The sequence below is a fragment of the Artibeus jamaicensis genome, unplaced genomic scaffold, assembly GCF_021234435.1.
Source record: "Artibeus jamaicensis isolate MK-2021 breed Jamaican fruit bat unplaced genomic scaffold, CSHL_Jam_final contig_519, whole genome shotgun sequence".
Taxonomy (NCBI): domain Eukaryota; kingdom Metazoa; phylum Chordata; class Mammalia; order Chiroptera; family Phyllostomidae; genus Artibeus; species Artibeus jamaicensis.
This window is the reverse complement of record NW_026521871.1, coordinates 653,435-671,211: the sequence shown is the minus strand read 5'-3', so window position 1 is coordinate 671,211 and position 17,777 is coordinate 653,435. Positions and strand designations below refer to the sequence as shown.

General features: G+C 38.7%; 1 protein-coding gene across 14 annotated transcripts in view; it reads right to left on the bottom strand.

Annotated features, from left to right (window-relative positions):
* Positions 1 to 17,777, bottom strand: part of MAGI1 (membrane associated guanylate kinase, WW and PDZ domain containing 1) — a 627,829-nt gene that overhangs the window by 73,611 nt on the left and 536,441 nt on the right. For all 14 annotated transcript variants that reach the window (XM_053669009.1, XM_053669011.1, XM_053669012.1 and 11 more), the window contains 5 exons: positions 14,756 to 14,813; positions 12,263 to 12,405; positions 9,712 to 9,804; positions 4,970 to 5,152; positions 3,800 to 4,420 (listed from right to left, as the gene is read on the bottom strand). In XM_053669009.1, coding sequence (XP_053524984.1) covers positions 3,800 to 4,420; positions 4,970 to 5,152; positions 9,712 to 9,804; positions 12,263 to 12,405; positions 14,756 to 14,813 — 1,098 coding nt within the window. The remainder of the gene's footprint in view (positions 1 to 3,799; positions 4,421 to 4,969; positions 5,153 to 9,711; positions 9,805 to 12,262; positions 12,406 to 14,755; positions 14,814 to 17,777) is intronic.

The following is a 17,777-nucleotide window of genomic DNA, read 5'->3' as shown; positions in this document are numbered from 1 at the left end:
AAAAAATGTTAAAAAGAGAAATAAACTTTTCAAAATATTAAAAAAAATAAATACAGCCCTGGCTGGTGTAGCTCAGTGGATTGAGCACAGGTCTGCGAACCAGAGGATCGAGGTTCGATTCCTAGTCAGGGCACATGCCTGGGTTTCAGGCCAGTCCCCTGCAGGCCAGTTCCCAGCAGGGGATGCACTAGAGGCAACCATACATTGATGTTTCTCTCCCTCTCTCCTTCCCCTCTAAAGATAAACAAAATCGTTTAAAAAATTTACCATGCTAAGCTTTAAAAAAGAAATAAAAAAATAAATACAATAACTATAGTACATTTAGACAATGGAATACTACATGGCTGTAAAGAAGAAAATTTTACCCTTTGGGACAGCATGGATGGACCTAGGGAGCATTACACTAAGAAACGTAAGCCAGTCAGAGAAAGACAAGTACCATGTGATCTCACTCATGTGTGGAATCTAATGAACAAAATGAACTAACAAGCAAAATGGGTCAGACTCACAGATAGAGAACAGGGGGACCGCGGCAGGGTGGTGCTGGGTGGGGAATGTAGGGACTGAGCAAGAAGGGAAAAAAAAGAGAAAGGACTCACGGACACAGACAACCATGTGGAGATTGGAGGAGGGCATGGGGGATAAACGGTGATGGATGGAGACTTGCATTAGGGTGGTGAACAAATAATACATTGTACAGATGATGTGTTGTATAACTGTACACCTAAAACCTGTATAATTTTGTTAACCGGTGTCACCCCAATAAATTTGATTAAGAAAAAAAAATAAAAAGCTTTAAAAAGTCATTAGACAGGCAATGTGAATGCAAATGCTTTTAAAAAATAAATAACTAAAATTCTGACTGCACAGCAGAGGGAGAAGGAGGAAAGAGAGGCGTGGTGAGCTAGGAGCCAGGCATGGGAGGAAGGCACTGCCCTGTAGAGAACTTGACTGGCAGACCAGTAGGTGGGGATGTCTACAGAGAAGAGATTTATGAACAAATCAGCAATGGTCCCAGCTGCCAGGGATATGGATGGACACTCACAGCAACCCCAAGCCTGACCCAGGAAACTGACTCCAGAAATAGATTAATGATATTTCAATCTCTGTTTGATTTCTAGGTTGGGAGAAGGGGGTGGAAAAGATGAAAAATACCAAAAGCCAAGATGTACCTGATTCTGACAAGAACAAAAAACAAAAATGAACTATAAGATTAAAAATTTAAACAAATTACAAATGTAGCCAGTTATACTCCAAAGTAGAAAAAGGCAGTTCTTTAAAGCAAAGAAAGCTTCATCCTCAGACCTAAAGCCCTGAGATTCACAAAAGGTGTGGATTTCTTGAGTTTATCAATCTGCTTAGTTGGAGTTATGATGACCCGAGATTCATGAGAAAGAATCAGTGAAATGTCCATTTATGTTCTCATTAACTGAGCTTCTGTGTTTGTTGCCTCAACAAACCTTGTCAGTTACACCCCACCATACAGGGCAGGTGATTAAAATGTCTGTGCTGATACAAATAACTAATGTGTGGCAGAAACAGATATATTTATATGTTGCCCAGAAAGATTAATAGTAGCCTACTGCTGGCCTGCCAACTGAACATGTTCAAACTTTCTGTCCTACATGAGAATCAAACACAATGCATATGGTATATTTTAAAGACTGGTGATGTTACAGTTATCTTAAATTATTAAGGTCCTGGAGTAAACTATGCAGATATTGACTAATGAGGCAGTATATTCTTGGTCTTTCCATATTAATTTAATTAATATAAAATATAATGGCACTAACAAAAAGAAGGTCTCAGAAATTAAGAAGAGAGAATGCAAACATTTGAAATCAAGAGATATGTTTTTATAATCAATTGTTTGCTAGTTTGGGCATATTCATTATAATATGATTCCAGTAATCACTGTTAGTTAGTAGACTGTGATGAGACTGTATTTTTTGGTCCCCTTAAAAGTGAATCTAACAAAAAAAGGTAAACTGAACACATTGACAAAAGAAGGACAAATAAATTAGGTAGCAGAGCAGAGTGCTTTGTGATGATCAAATATGCAGGATCAGAGATGCCCCAATGAACTAAAGATTGCTGAAAGTTTTCCAAGTTGCTAACTACAGAGATCAACAATTATGTGAAAATCAGTATTTTCCAGAGTGCAGTAAGGCAGAGGACCAGACTGCAAACTACAGACTGGAGGTGGACTTCTCAGTCATACCATGGGCTGGCACCTTCCTGTCTATCAGGGACATGGTAAAAATGAGAGGTGTGTGACAGTATGAAGGTGCTTTGTAATTTGCTAATTTATGTGCAAGTGCCAGGTATTATCATCATTATCCTTACACTCAAGTGATCTAGACACAAGAGACTTCAAAGTTGTATGGGTGGAAACATTTTTAAGAATCACATCTGCACAATGGCTTTTATAACTGTTCACGAAAGATTGAGCATTTCAATTCCCACAGACAGCTGCTCTGAATTTTGGGTTTCCTTCCAATGACACTCATCATTTTGATCACAGAATGCACGGCTTCACAAGAGCATGAGAACAGGCTGCTATGACAGGAATGAGTGCCACTGCTGCAATGGAGCCAAGAGAAAATGAAAGCCTGGTTCCTCATCCCTTTTCAGAGGGTCAGAATATGCTATGCATGAAACAAATCATGTTGGCAAGGACTGAGGGGACAATCAATCTCAGGCACATTGTGTGAGGTGATCAATCAAGACTAGTCACAAGTACATATTTAGAAATAAGATACTTCAACATTGTGGAAAATATCTCTCAGTGTGAGGTCCTGGGAGTTCTGGTGGAGCGAGGGTGGAGCATGAAGGCAGGGGAAATGAGGAAGTCAGATGTCTCAAAACTTAGCATATCCCACTTCTCTGAGATCCTTAACCACTTCATTAAATCATGGGTATGCTGAGATATGTTTTAAATAACATTGGCAGAGCTGTGGTTCCTGACAAGTATAGACAATCACATACTCATTCATTTATTCAATACCTATATATTCATGAATACCTAGCAGGAGCCAGATATTGTGTTAAATGCTGGAGATATAGCTATCTACATTCAGACATGGTCCCTGACTTTATATATCTTACATTCTAATGAAAAAAAGAGCAGCAAAGAATAAATATACAAATCAACAACTTGTGACAATCATGATGGAGGCTATGAAGAAATGAGGTAATGAAGTAGAGATTACAAGGAGGTGTTGGGATTCTACTTTAGATAAGTGATACGTGAAGCCTTCTCTCAGGAGTGATAAGTGAATGAGACTGAGACAGCGAAGGGAAGAGTGGGGAACAGTGCATGTCAAGCAGAGGGGCCAGGAAGAGCAAAGGCTCTGAGACATAAGGGGCCTGGAGCTCAAAAGGCACTTCAGAAAAGAAGCCAGGTAACTAAAGTATAGTGAGCAGGGGAGAAAGGTGTGGGAAGAGTGGCCAGAAGCAATGTTTAGCATGCATGCTGGGCAGGCCAGGTTCAGGAGAACTAAAGGATAAAAGTTTTTAAATCTTAATGGTAATTAAAAGATACAATCTGATTTATATTTAAGAGTATCACTCTAGCTGCACATATGTAACCTAATGTATAAACACAACCTTTATTCTAAAGATGCTAGCATTAGAAGAAATCAGAAAATATTTTGAATGCATTTCCAAACATTTAAATAAAAACAACTTTAGAAAAGGAGACATTTAAAAAGTCCTAAATAGCCAACTGAAAACCAGTTAAATTAGACAATGGGTTATGGGTTAAAAAAAAATTAAAGAACAAAATAAACCTACATACCTCCTCGTTGCACCAACAATGTGACCTCACTTCCCTTTGGACATTCGATCAGCATATCCACGACCTGGTTGTGAGTCAGAGCCTGCACATTCTTCTTATTCACTTCCACGATAAGATCCCCTTCTTTCAGACCTCGGCACCTTGGACTGTCAACAATCTGTTTCACTCTCTGGCCGCCCCCACCAGGACTGTCGGCGATAGTAAAACCAAAGCCCATTGGCCCTTTGACTATATGAACAGTTATAAGTTCTGGCTGAGTGGCTATGGAGGAAGCCAAAGAGACAGTGTCATTGGGGTAACCATGGGAACTGTTTGAAGCCACGTCTGCTGGGCTGCTTGGCCGGGCATCCTTCATGCCATTGACTTTGCCTGTTTTACTGCTGTGACTGGCAGGCGAATCATAGTTCTCTTGCCCATTCACGATAATTGGTTCTTTATCCAAAATGGCCACTGAGGTCACTAAACTCGTATTGGGGTCATCTGGGTCAAAAGGCAATGGATAACCTCGGCAGAGTTCAAGGTCCACGCTGGCACCGATAGGAATGGACTGGAAGATTTTCACAACTTGTGCATGCGTGTGTCCCAAAACACAAGTGTCATTCACACTGACAATTACATCTCCTGCAAAAGGTAAGAGTTTGGGGGTTAAAACAATACACAGAAAATTTATATCAACATAATAATATAAATGTCTACCAATAGGAAATTGAACTGAAGCTGAATTTGGGGGTGGTATATACTAGGACACAAAGAGACTACTTCTATTACTTATTCTAGTGGCTAATAAGGCATTCTTTTAGAGTCTAGTGTCTTCCCTGCCAGTAAGAATATAAGATCACTGAAAAGAACATTGGAGCTTTCTTCTAAAACAAATTCTCACTGCAGAAATCCAAGTTCAGAATTTATTTACTCAAACAGATCTACAATTTTAGGAAATTCCTGCTTTACTCTACTCAATAGCACCAGAAGAGCTCCCCAAAGTTGAAATGGCTTCTAAGGTTTTCCTCTATACCAGGGAATGCATTTACATAGAGTAGGAACTCTGCTCATGTAAAGTTTTCACAGGAGATTTATAAACTCATGAAATCACACTACTGTTTGGTCCTGTTTGAGTGCTGGGCAGAAGTCTCACCACACAAGGAATGCTGTTCAGTCATATGGTTTCTCTACCTGTTTCCATCTTGCCATCCAAAGCAGCAGGACCATCTAGAACCAAGCTCTTGATCTGCAGAAACTCATCGGGTTCATCGCCGCCAACAACCGTGAAGCCAAAGCCACGGCTGCTCTTCCGCAGCTTTGTGTGAATGAACTTGCCTTTCAACTCTGAAGGGTTTCGTGTAAAAAAGGGTTTGCCTAGATGAAAACAAGAAAAGCATAAAGAAAGTCATGAGGAGTGAAACAGTGAACTATATATGAGGTGATACAACTTAAGGATAATTCTCCAAGCTCTTGTGCTGGGGCATTTAGGAACATAAGTGTCTAAGAGAGTCCTCTCTTGATTTCCATAATTGGGGTGATTCTCGGTCCCTTCGTTTAAGAGGGGCACATGGAACTGACAGTCTGTCAGCATGGAGATCCAAAAGGAAATATAAGAGAAGAATCAAGCTGATGTCCATCACCTGACACTGCCCATGGTCTCAGTCCACGTGGATTGACAGCAGTGGAACTGCCACAGGGCCCTCCACAGAAAGAGGGGGCCTTTGCTTTGTGTCTTTTGTGTTGTTATTGTACATACTTTGCAATATAGCTTCTAATGTATTGCTTTGAGGTTGGCTCCCATTTGTAAAACCAAATCAGCAAAATGTTTAGCTTTTAATTAAACAGAAAACTCCTTCTGAAAAAACATAGAGAATACTAAGAAACATATGGACACAAAGAATAATTTGCTAAAAATGTACAATCACTACTTTCAAAATGAGAAGAGTTATAATTTTACTTTGATTTAAATTCCAAACTCAACTGATTTTTCCTGTTAATTTGCAACTTTTAACAATCTGTTAAATAGTCTAGACATGTACACCGCTAAAATGTATTGTTTGAAACAAACTTAGGGGTCGAGAGGTAGCTCAGTGGTATAGTGCATGCTTTGCCGTGTATGAGGCCCCAAGTTCACACCCACACATCAAAAAACAAGTAAATAAAAAGTTAAAAGAGGTTTAGAAAAGTAGTTTGGAATATTTTTAAAAAATAAAACAAAGTAAAAACCTAAACTAAGTGAAATACTGACAAGAGTCATATAACTCCAAATTCAGTTATTTTATTGAAAATAAATTAATAGATATATAGCTAGATAACCTCCAAACATGCTGCGTAATGTTTTATTGAATTTTCTTGATAACAGTTATAAAAAACATGTTGTACAGAAACCAACAGTTTTGTGCTTTGTTAGTTGGCATCTCAATGTAATTTAGAAACTTACTGGTATTTCTCTGGTTATCCCAAAAGCTCAGACTCTTTCAATTCTCCTAATTATACTTCCTGTCTTGTCCTTCCCACAGTTTCCCCATGTGCTCTGTGTCTTTCCTATCAAAGCTTTTATTTAAGAAAAAAACAGGAGAAAAAAATCTCTAAAACCCTTGCTCCAGAGCCTGGCACCCAGAAAGTTAGTTTTGGTTAGCTTTAACTAAAAGGCCTTTTTAAAAAATGTCTCGTGGAACACATATCATTTCTCAAAAGTTGTGCACATTTCAAAAGTTTCTGGCTCTTACAGAGGCTCTTTAAATTGCCTCTTAAATTGGAGTCACAGGTCTGCTTCTCAAGCTCCTCCTCTCTGGGGAAGTCCCAAGGCTGGTGGACGCTTGACAGGCCCCATCACCATAGCTAAGGGAAGCAAAGACATAGCAGGCTCCCCATGTAAGGCTGTCTGCCAAGGCACCAGGAGGCCACGTAAATGGCAGCCAAGGCTTGTGGGAATCATGGCACGGTAATGATCCATAGCTGCCATGGGAATCATCCACTGAGGACAAATGAGATGACCCCCCCAAATTACTTTGTGGTGTGTGTGAACAGGCTGTGCAAGGGCTTACAGGGAACACTGCCAGGCCACCAGCAGCCATCACCTTCTCAGTGACGCCTTCCTGACCGCTTTAGGAGAAATTGCAATGCCTTCTCCAACATTTCAATCCCCTTTTGTTTTTTTGTTGTCCTTAGCATTTATCGCCACTAAATAGTCTTAGGTCTCTCTTACTGGTTTGGCATTTTGGCTCACTGTCCCTGCCCCTGTGTCGGGGCAGCACACGTGTGCACACACACGGGACTACTAAACTGTGCAGATCTCTGCTTGTACGTCCAGTGTGCAGAATACTGTCCCCTTCATTTTATGTGCTCAAAAAACATGCGCTGAATGAATGAACAAACAACAGCACAAGGAAATAAGATTTAACGTGTCTTTGAGAAGGCTGGAGGAGGTGGGTGTGTGTTTAAGCTTTCTACTCCTATTATAGGTGAAGTTAGAAAAGGTGAAAATGTACCTGGCAGTTTATCTGAATGAATTTTTAAAGGGAATTAGCATATTTTGACCTTAGTATGTTTTAAACTTATCATAGTCATAAGCTGAAGTTTGAAGTTGACCACCAACCTCCTTTTAAAGGCTTAACAAGGGAGAGCAGATCAGAGGGTTTCACACCTATACACATTTTATCGTGTTTTATGTATGGGAGAGTCATCAGTTAATGAAGCTTGGGAAAAGCAATGTCTTTCTACCCACAAGCAGTGAATTTGGAGCTCTCTCTGCTGTAGCCCCTGGTACATGTCATTTTCTGGGAGGTCCTGGTTAGCTGCCAGTTGTAATATCTGGTTATGGGAGAGAATCTCACTGTGTAGCTCTTTATTAAATGTACTCATTTTTAGGGCCTGCCCCAGATTCACTGAATCAGAATCCTCTGCATCTTGGTCCTCGAATCTACTTTTGAACAACCTTTGGGTGCCTGCTTCCCTGTCAGGTTGGTACCATTCTTGGCACTACTGTGTGAAGGCCCTGGACACCACCGCTGTCCAGTACAGCTTCCATGGTGCAGTTAACTGTTGAAAGACCAGGCTCAGCATTGAGACGCATAGCAGAACGGCTGGAAGAATTGCATGGTCCCCAGGGAGAGTGCAGTGAGTCTCCCCCAAACCCAAATGCCAAGCCCAAGTGGGAATGAAAAGAGTCAAAGAAGAAAAGAAAGAAAAGAAGGTTTAGAAAAAAGAAGGAATCTGAGATGAAGCTCCTAACACAGGTAAGTAACTTTGGACCCTTACCTCATTGGTGCACTAAGTTTTAGGCACCCAGATTTGAACCTTTAAAGCTTTAATTTATTTAACCTCTAAGACAATTCTTTAAGGAAGCTGGGCTGCTTTGTATGTATGCATGCATGCATGTATGTATGCATATATACCTACATTCTTTCACTCCGCAATGAATTGATATCAAAGGAACTCTGCCTAGTTTGGAATACCCTACAGTGAAACAAACAGTCTCCTGCTCTGTGGGATTTAAAGTCTAAAGAGAAAACTATTGTCAAATAGCTGAACACAAAGAAACAATTATAAACTGTTAAATTCTATAAATGAGAATAAGTTGGGAAGACTGAATATAACAGGAGAATCTAGCAATATCCTAAGATGGGTAGGAGTTAGCAAACACCAGCAGGAAAAGACAGCTAAAGAGGGAATAGCATATGCAAAGGCTCTGACATGGTCTAAGTTCTGCTGCTTTAAGGAACTAAGGAGAGGTTCAAGGAATTGAAGAGGCAGTGTAGCTAACTTACCAGGAGAGGGGGAAATAAGACAACATGAGGTTGCTGAAGAAGTTCTATATTTAAAAACTATGAAGAAGGCCACAATCATGTTGATATTAATTAATGTTATCACTTACTATGTTATATCTTTATTAAAACCATTATCATCATAAAAAAGTACATCCAAGCCAGCAGAACTTATTTTACATAAGTTGATATTAATACCAATCTCATGACAATATCAGCTAGCAGGGAAACAATTTCTTTCTTATGATAATTATAATGGAGGAATAAAAATTAGAGAAAATAATTATTCTACTTATTTATATCTCTCTAAAAATGGGGAACACGTTTTATAGTCTTTTTAACAATTCTGTACCACAAACATTCCTCAACTCTATCAAATATGATGCTTGTTCTATTCTTATTTAAAAAAAATTAAACCCGAGAACCTTTTTTTATCATTGAAGAGTAATGAGGCCTGGAAGTAGCAAGATTTGGGAGCTTTCAATTTTCAAAAATGAGCCTCTCTAGGGGATCAAACGTTTTGTGAATACAGAAAAGTAAGCCCCCATGAAATGCTGTAAAACGTGTATAAATGCCAAAACTGTAGCAAGAATCAGCAATGAGAATGTAAAACATTAAACCATTTTAAATGTACAGAAAAGTTTTGATTAAAAGCAAATATGTTGACTAGAATCCTGAACTATCTAATGCTTAGTTTTCAATTTACCTTAGTTAACAAAATTGTTAAGTATCTGTGGTCTCTAAATCAATGGTTCACCACTCTGGATGACACAATTGAGACACGTCTGATTATTACAACAGGGAGAGGGTGGTCCTGGTGCCTAGGAGGTGAGCCCTGTATGCTAACCATCCTACAGGACAGCCCCAACATAGCATTATCTGGCCCCAAATGTCAACTGTGATGAGGCTGAGAAACCCTGGCTTAATTGATCCTTGATGACAAGTAGTCATTAATTTTATAGCATTACAAATAGCTGTAGAAATTCATAGAGAAAAGTTTCTAATCTTTTTTGAAAGTTCTGATTAATGATATCTTTGGAATTCCAATCATTATGGTTTTTACTATCAAAAGAATGAGTCGGGAGTTACAAGATTCCACTCCTTAAAGTACCTTTAAAAATCAGGTTTTTGAGCTGAAACAGTGATGTGATTATAAAAACCCTTTACCCTGAAGTGGAGCTTCTCTGGCAGGCTCCGGATTGCTTGTGGGGTGGGTGGGAATACCAGGAGGCACGAGCGATGAGTGGTCTTCTGTCCATTCTGCAAGACAGGAAATAATAGCTCACTTAGGATTCACCTTTTTCTTCATTATAAAACTGCCCAAACCAATAAAACCAGGGGACAATAACTTTTTTTTTAAAAAGGTATTTGATTCTACTCTGTTAAGAATTTCAAGATTCTCTCTCTGTCTCTTTTTTTCCTAAGACCTTGTGGATAGAAATATTATGATATAATCAATAAGTCTCTAGTTTTCTCTGGCTGAAGATTCCAAAGTGAAACCAAGTCAAAAACATCTGAAAAGATCCAGTTAACTGAAGTCAGCCCAGTAAGGAAGACACTTCTGTAACACAGCTGAGACATGGGCTTGGCTGCTAAGCCAGCTGAGGTAGTGATGGTGAATCTGCTAAGGTGCTCTCTCCTATCATCTCTGAAGTCCAAACTGGCCCCTCACTATAGTCTCGTTCCCCTTGGAGACCCAGAAATAACTCAGTGAGTGACCCTTGACACTTACCCCGAAGTTCCTTTCCAGCTCAGCTCACACATTCAACTGAACACTCCCATTCCCCAAACTCTACTAACACTACCAAGTTTTACCAGCTGAGGAAAAATATTAAAAAAACATTTTTTAAAAATAGAAAAGAAATTGAGGTAGAAAGAACTTTTCAATAGGTGAGCATTCTCTCTCTTTTTTCTCTCTCTAAAAAACAGTCTATAGCAGTGGTTAGCAAATTATAGCCAAAGGGCCAAACTGGGCCTAATGCCTGATTTTATATAACTTGTGAGTCCAAAATGACTTTTATGGTTGAAAATAGAAAGAAGAATATTTCATAACACATGAACATTAAATGAAGCCTAAATGTCAGTGTCCATCTCTAAGCCAGCACTGGAGAACAGGCAGGCCCACCTGTGCACGTGCCGTCTGTAGAGTTGCTCCCACCAGCTACAGACAGCACGTGGAGTCGCAAAGAGACCGTATGAACAGAGGCCGCAAAATTTACTGCATTGCCCATGTGCACAAAAAGTATGCCTATTTCCATCTATGATTTATTTTTATTATATGCAACATTATAAAAAGTGTTATATTTGACATTCATGTGTTATACTGGGGGTGTATTAAGCCCATTGTTTTGAAAGAGTGAAATAAAAACTGGGAAAAGCCTAAGCATCTATTGACAAACAGATGGCTAAATGAAGTGGTGACATTTATATCATAGACTATAATGCAGCCATTAAAAATTGTGAGATAAATCAATATTAACCAACTTTGAAATATATGCAAGGAATATATTTAAGTGGAAAAAAAACAGGTCACAAAACTTAAATATTGGGTTGGCCAAAAAGTTCATTTAGGTTTTTCCATAAAATAAAAGACATGTTTTTCATTTTTACCAAAAACTTTATTGATTTGGATATTTTGAGCATGTTGGCTATCTCCCACATGATGTAACATTGACTGTTGTCAATTAATGTCTTAATTTGACTGCCATCAACTTCAACTGCTCTACCCAACCATGGAGCAACATCCAGTGAGAAAAGTCTCCAGCATAAAACTATGCAAGTCACTTCTGACACGTTCGATCAGTCACAGAACCTTCCCCATATACTGTTCAAACCTATTTTTGTGTTTCAGTTGTGTTTTTACCCTCCTTGAAATAATAAAGCATAATATGCTGAAAATGTTGTATACCTTCTTCCTTCAATATTAAAATGACTACATAAAAATTCACAAAAGTTGATTAAGATTTTTGTAAATGCATGCTTATACAACAGCTGTCACAATACAATCTAACAAAATTGTTTTGAATGAAGTTAAAGAAAACTAAGTGCTACTAGAGCCATCTTACACACACACACAAAAAAAACCATGACAAACTTTTTGGCCAACCCACTGGATACATATATAAAATATCTTATTTTTTGTTAAAACATGCATATTTGTATATCCCTTGAAAATTTCTATGCAGTTTTTATCTATAAGAATGGTTTGGAAGCAAGTAGGGGAAATTTTCATATTCTACACTCATAAGTTGTTCATATTTTTACAGAGAGCATGAATTAACTTGCAATTTTTAAAAAGCTGTTGAATCATCAGCTTTTTGTGATATTTCCATGTAAACGCACTAAAAGCAAAAGCCAGTTTCATACCTGGTAACTTCCCCCTAAGATGCTAAAAGTGGTTTAGAGTTAAACACCAGTTGCTGTGCAAAGGTTGCTGGGGAAAACGAATTCTTTCACCATCAGAAAGTTCTCCAATCTAAATTAAAGGTCCTTTCTAAATTAAAGTGGAAATTTTGGTGCCTGTGAATGGGGTCTCCCACTTGAACTATCTGGGTTCTAGGGCAGGGACTGTGGCAGCTCTGTATTCCTCCCAGCAGGACATTGAGTCCTTAGGGCAGCAGGAGGACTTGACCGTGCAGGCCAGTTCTGACCACACGGGGGTGTCAGTGCCAAGGCTTTGCCCTGCACTCCTCAGCCCACAGATCAGGAGAGAGCCAACCTTCTGATGGCTGCTGCTGCTGCTGCTGTTGCTGCTGCTGTTGTTGCTGTTGTTGCTGCTGCTGCTGCGGCTGCTGCCCAAGCTGCTTCTTCCGTTTGGCTTCTAGAACTGGGTTCTCATATTGTGTCTTCCTGTTGATGTGGCTGGAGCAGAAGGCAGACAGTACCTAGTTAGAACACATTTCATCCCACAAGCAAAATGCCAGTCAGGCCAACTCTCATGATTAGTGCCTGGGCAAAGCAGGTGGTCTGAGATGCTGACCATCTTGTGTCAAATGTGCAGTTAGGTAGAGGAAAGAACAATGATTTCCTCTACTGACTGCTTATATGTACCAAAACTGGGTTGTAAGATTTATGCACATTTGTTTTAAAATCTTTAATAAATTCCAAGTGTTAGGTCCTATTATTATCATTTATGTTTTATGGATTAAAATAAGTAAATTTCTGAGCAGTTAAGTAATAACTCACTTAACATAACATAGTTAGTAAATAGTAAAGAGGCAGGCAAGCTCAGGTCTGCCTGCTTTCAAATCCCAAAACTCCCAAATGTTTAAGGAATCACCTGATGGTGTAAGCTGCTTTAATTCAACAAGACATACATTATAGAATTATTCAAAAATGACATGAAAACAGAGATGTGAGGATTCGGTAACATACGATGCCAGAACTGCCATCTAACTTTCTATGAGAGAATTCATGGATGCATATGCACTCATCCAAACAGTAAAGTTCAAAGAAGTACTCTACGACATCTGTCAATTATTCTGATCAATAGACATGGGGTCAGGATTAAAAGTATAAGCCTTAGGCAAAAAGACTCCAAATTGTAACTAACCTAACTGTGATATGTGCAAAGTGACAAAGACCCACATACTTCAGATGGTCCTAAAACTAATAAGGCCATGGCAAAACACACACATGTACACATAATATGAGTACATAGATGGTTTTTGACATGGCCATATTTAGTGTAATTATACACACATTATATAAATACACATAAGCATAACATATTCATATTTTTCTTCATCAAAATCATACTTCACTAGAAATTTGGGAACATAACAATTATATGATTATTAGAATTGAATAAGGTGGATAGACTACCCTTAATTCCTATTGTAGGACTGCTTGTTTCTTTCTTAATTCTTGTAGGCAATTTCATGCTAAGATATGCTCTAACATTAACAAGGCATTGAATCTGAAAAGATACAGGAAGGCAAGGCGTAGAGTAGGAAAACAACTGGCTACTTAAAACCAAATCTCTTCATCAAAAGCTGTGTTACCTATTCCTCTTCTGTCAATACACAGCTGAGGGAGCACTCAAAATGAGCCCCAAATGGGTAAGAACCTCACTGTACATGTGCAAGACAGATGATCTGCTGAGCGCACAAAGGGATTTTATTTTACGAAGGTCAGAGAAATGACTGAGCTTGCCTTTCTGATGCCCCAAATCACAATCCTCCCTGTTAGGAAAATAGTGGGCAAGATGAGTAAAGGCCAAGGATACTTGCTATATTATACGCATAATTTTTTACAATAAGATGCCGAGCATTTTATGACCCGATGTTTTTACATCCTATGTTCTTATGTCCAGGATATTACACAAATGACTTCTCATTGCCAGCAGCATGCAGGACAGAAAGCTTGTCAGTTATTTCATTGTGGCAGGTAGAATGATGATGACAGGACATTTATATGGCATTTGTTTCTTTCAAAGGATGTTTTATTAGTTATTTCTCATCTTCCTCAGAGGAAATGATATAAAGCATATTTATTCAATGTTTAATCCCTTGGGTTTCTTTCATTTTCATTGGTGTCATCCTACTAACCCATAGGCTAGAGGAAGACAAAGTCTGTGGCTGGTGCTAGAATAAGGAGCACAGTACAGAGGTCACGATGAGGGCTCGAGGCTCTGAAAAATGGCACAGGAGCCACACGTATGGTCCTCAGGCACAGGAGAGACAAAGAGGCTTACAGGATCTTGCAGGTTAGGCTAGTTCTCAATTTCCTTTTTTATCTTGGCAACATTTCATACATTATTAAGATCTGTCTGACCCAATAAAGTCTAAATGAATAAATAAGTAATTCTGACAAGCCCAGACTTGGGCAGGGCAAAATGTAGGCAATCAGGTCCTCCTCTGGAAGTAGTCCCTACTCATTTGGTCTATTAAATTTTCGCCTTCCTCATTCATTCATCCATCCATTCAACTAACACTTACTAAGCACCTGCCATATACCAGGACTGTGCCGGACCTCAGTAATGCAGTGGTAAACAAAAGACGCAGCTATGGCCCTCATGAATTGTATAGTATAATTTGCTACCTTCAGATTAGTTGAATAGTTTCTCATTAATTAAAATAGACATATTTTCATTATAAAATTATGTTATTATCATTATTTACTTTATATTTTATAATGGCAAATTCTGAACAGCATAAATGTACATAATAACAGAGGGCGTAAACTAAAGTGTGGATCAAGGGACACTCACTCTACATAGTAGATACCATAGACAGGGTCTTCAATCTTCTCCCAACCAGCAGGCAGTTCTGAAAAATAAAGGAATATTCAGAGTAAGAAGAGGATATTCTTAAAGAGCCTAGGGGTTTTCAACAAGTTAGGCAAAAGATGAAACTTATAAAAGTATTTTAAATACAATACAAACTGTGTATCCTAAAAGCAAAGCAACCATTGTTTTTATTTTATCAATGTATTTTTTCTATATGAAGAACAATTACTTACTTCTATTTTGCTCGAGCAAATGAAACTTAATAATATGTAGTCCCAGGTGCCTTTGTTCTAAGTCAATGATTAAATTAGATTTTAATAAAAATAGAGTTAAAATTTGCCTTCAATGCCTAATTGCTATTTTAAATATTTATAGTTTTCTAATTTTATTTTTAGACTACATCAACACAAAAGCAAAATTCGATTAAAATTAGTTTCTTTTCGTGTTCAACAAAATAGTGCTGTTTTTCTCTTCCTGTGATAAAATAAAATTTACGTCTGATCTTCTCCTTATTCCTAATTACAATGCTACAAAGTAAAAACGTTCACAATGCATTGGGCTTTTGAATTGCACACACCCATCACTCAGATCGCTATACTCAGGCAGGCCTATCTTTACCACCAGCTTGCCTACAAAAGCAGAAACACAGGTCCTGCTCTCCAAGAACTCACTAGATTTTATTTCCTTTAAATATGGTGGTAAATGGTATTGGCACATACACATGCCTTCTGTAAACTCAACTGTGCTCTACTAGACTTCACTTTGTAAGGTTTCATATCGAAGGTTGGAACTTGATTAACTAGGTAACAGTGAATTCTGTCACAAGAATCTACTGTGAAAGGCCCTCTGCAGCAGATAATCTGACTTGGTGAAAGAAGCAACCTGGCTGTTGTTTTGTGTCATCAAGCAACTCTTTCAGGCAGAGAACAATTACTCAACTTAATTTGAAAGCCACCCAGATACATATATAGATACATAGTTACAGCGAGCTTGTATAAAACAGCGCTCCAAAGTCAACCACTGTCCCTGGAAGTAGCCATTAAGACCAGCTTGAATGGAATATTACAAACTCTTGAAATGTCACTTATTTTCAAATATTAGATTTTTTTAAATTCAAGAAATCATTTGATCACTATTTTCAAACAGTGACTGTTTCACCAAGACTTACATATGTCACAAACAGTTCCAACTGAAATGGGGTCCTGCACGTCACCCAAACACACAGGACAATTGCTGAAAATTTATGTTTTGCCCAAATTTGGCTCTACATCAAGACACATTAATTTCACATTTTTTGCTCCATGTTATATATTTTGCAAACAAAGAGATACGATTTCTCCCCTTTCTTCTAAATAAAAAAACAGCAGATTTTAAAGAAGTCTTTGAATTCTGGGAGATGTAAGCTACTAAAAATGAAAAGTCCAATTTGCAGATGTTGATAAAACTTTGCATTTTTATACCCAGTCTTGTGGACTAATGCAGATCAAATACTGGAAAAATGACTTGTTTCCCCTTAAAAAGCTGGAAATTACCATTTAAATTAAAATGAACCAGGAAAACATTTCCACAAGTTAGGAAATTTAATATTAACAAATGCGAGTTGGCGCAGAGTCACTTGCTTGCTGTGGCATGTGGAAGAAGGACGGGTGTGTATGAGGGTCCACATTCTGCTTAATGAGCCAAGTCTCTTCTCAAAATCTGCAGCCTTACATATTTGGCTCTGTTATCTCTAGATAAAATAGGGAAAGTGGTAAAAATTCAGTTCATTCCATTACTAGTAGTTAGACATTTGTTGGGTGCCTACTGTCTGCCTGAGAGTGTGCTAGGCACCAGGACACGAAGATAATCCCAAGTGTACCATCTGAGCAGGTGGCTCGAACTCCACATGCCGAGCACCCAGTGGCAGTCGAGAGGGCACAAGAAAGGTGCCACTTCTGACTCTGTCCTGCCACCCCGTCAACAAAGAGAATGAGGCTGGTCAAAGAGGGTTTCTGGATTCTTGTAAATTTGAACACATCTTCTGGGGCAGATTAGCAAATGCTAAAATTTTTTTCCGTTTTTCAATGAAACTTCATTTAAAATTTAAAAGGAAGATTTTGATTTCTCACTTCCAATATGTCAATTAATTTAATTATAAGAATTAGTCCCCTGCTGCTTAAAATAGAAATGTTTGTCCTTTAATTTGCCATTTGGTTCTAAAAAATTGAAAATAGAAAATATTAAAGCTTAAAAAAAGATGACACGATTTTTTTTTTACTGAACACTCAGAAGATGCCCAAAGAGCCGCACTGCCCTCCCTACCTCGTTTCACTGCTGGACATCAGGTCAGACTGAACTGCCTGTCACAGAGGCCAGGCCGCCAGGCCCATGGGGTTGCCCAGGTCTGAGATGAACCTTAACTGCACCCCCTCACAGATCTGGAGTTGGGCTACTTAACATCTTGGAAGCAGGCCTTCCTCTTGGATTTGCCACAAAGGTCGACTGCAGATGACACGGATGTTTGTAAAACATTTTGCACAGCACCCTGTCGGCACATAGGCTCAGATAGCTGGTCTGGGAAAGGAGATGAGGAACTGGACAGGTCTGTATGGCCCACTTGCTATTCCTGCCTGGGTAAACCTCGCATTGTGCTAATCATCGCCACAAAAGCAAACATGGAGCAGTCAAATGTTCTAAGTTCTTTTCAAAAGGGATTTGTCAGCATACAGATTGAAAGTCATGTTCATAAGCAGAGATAAACTTCAAACCTGTGGCACAGTTTTGATTGGGAAGAGACTTCATTTCCTCCTCTCAACCTCTCCTAGTTGGTTTCAGCATAAGAATACCCTATAATTCCAAAAGAAGGTCTGCATGTGCCTTTCACTTCTAGGGAGATGTTATCACAGAGGACGTCATAAATTCTGTAAACCAAAAGTGCATAATGGAGCTACTGACTCTGATCAAACAACAGAGTTAAGAAATGACAACTCCATAATCAAATGATCTTTCTCTGACACCCATGCCA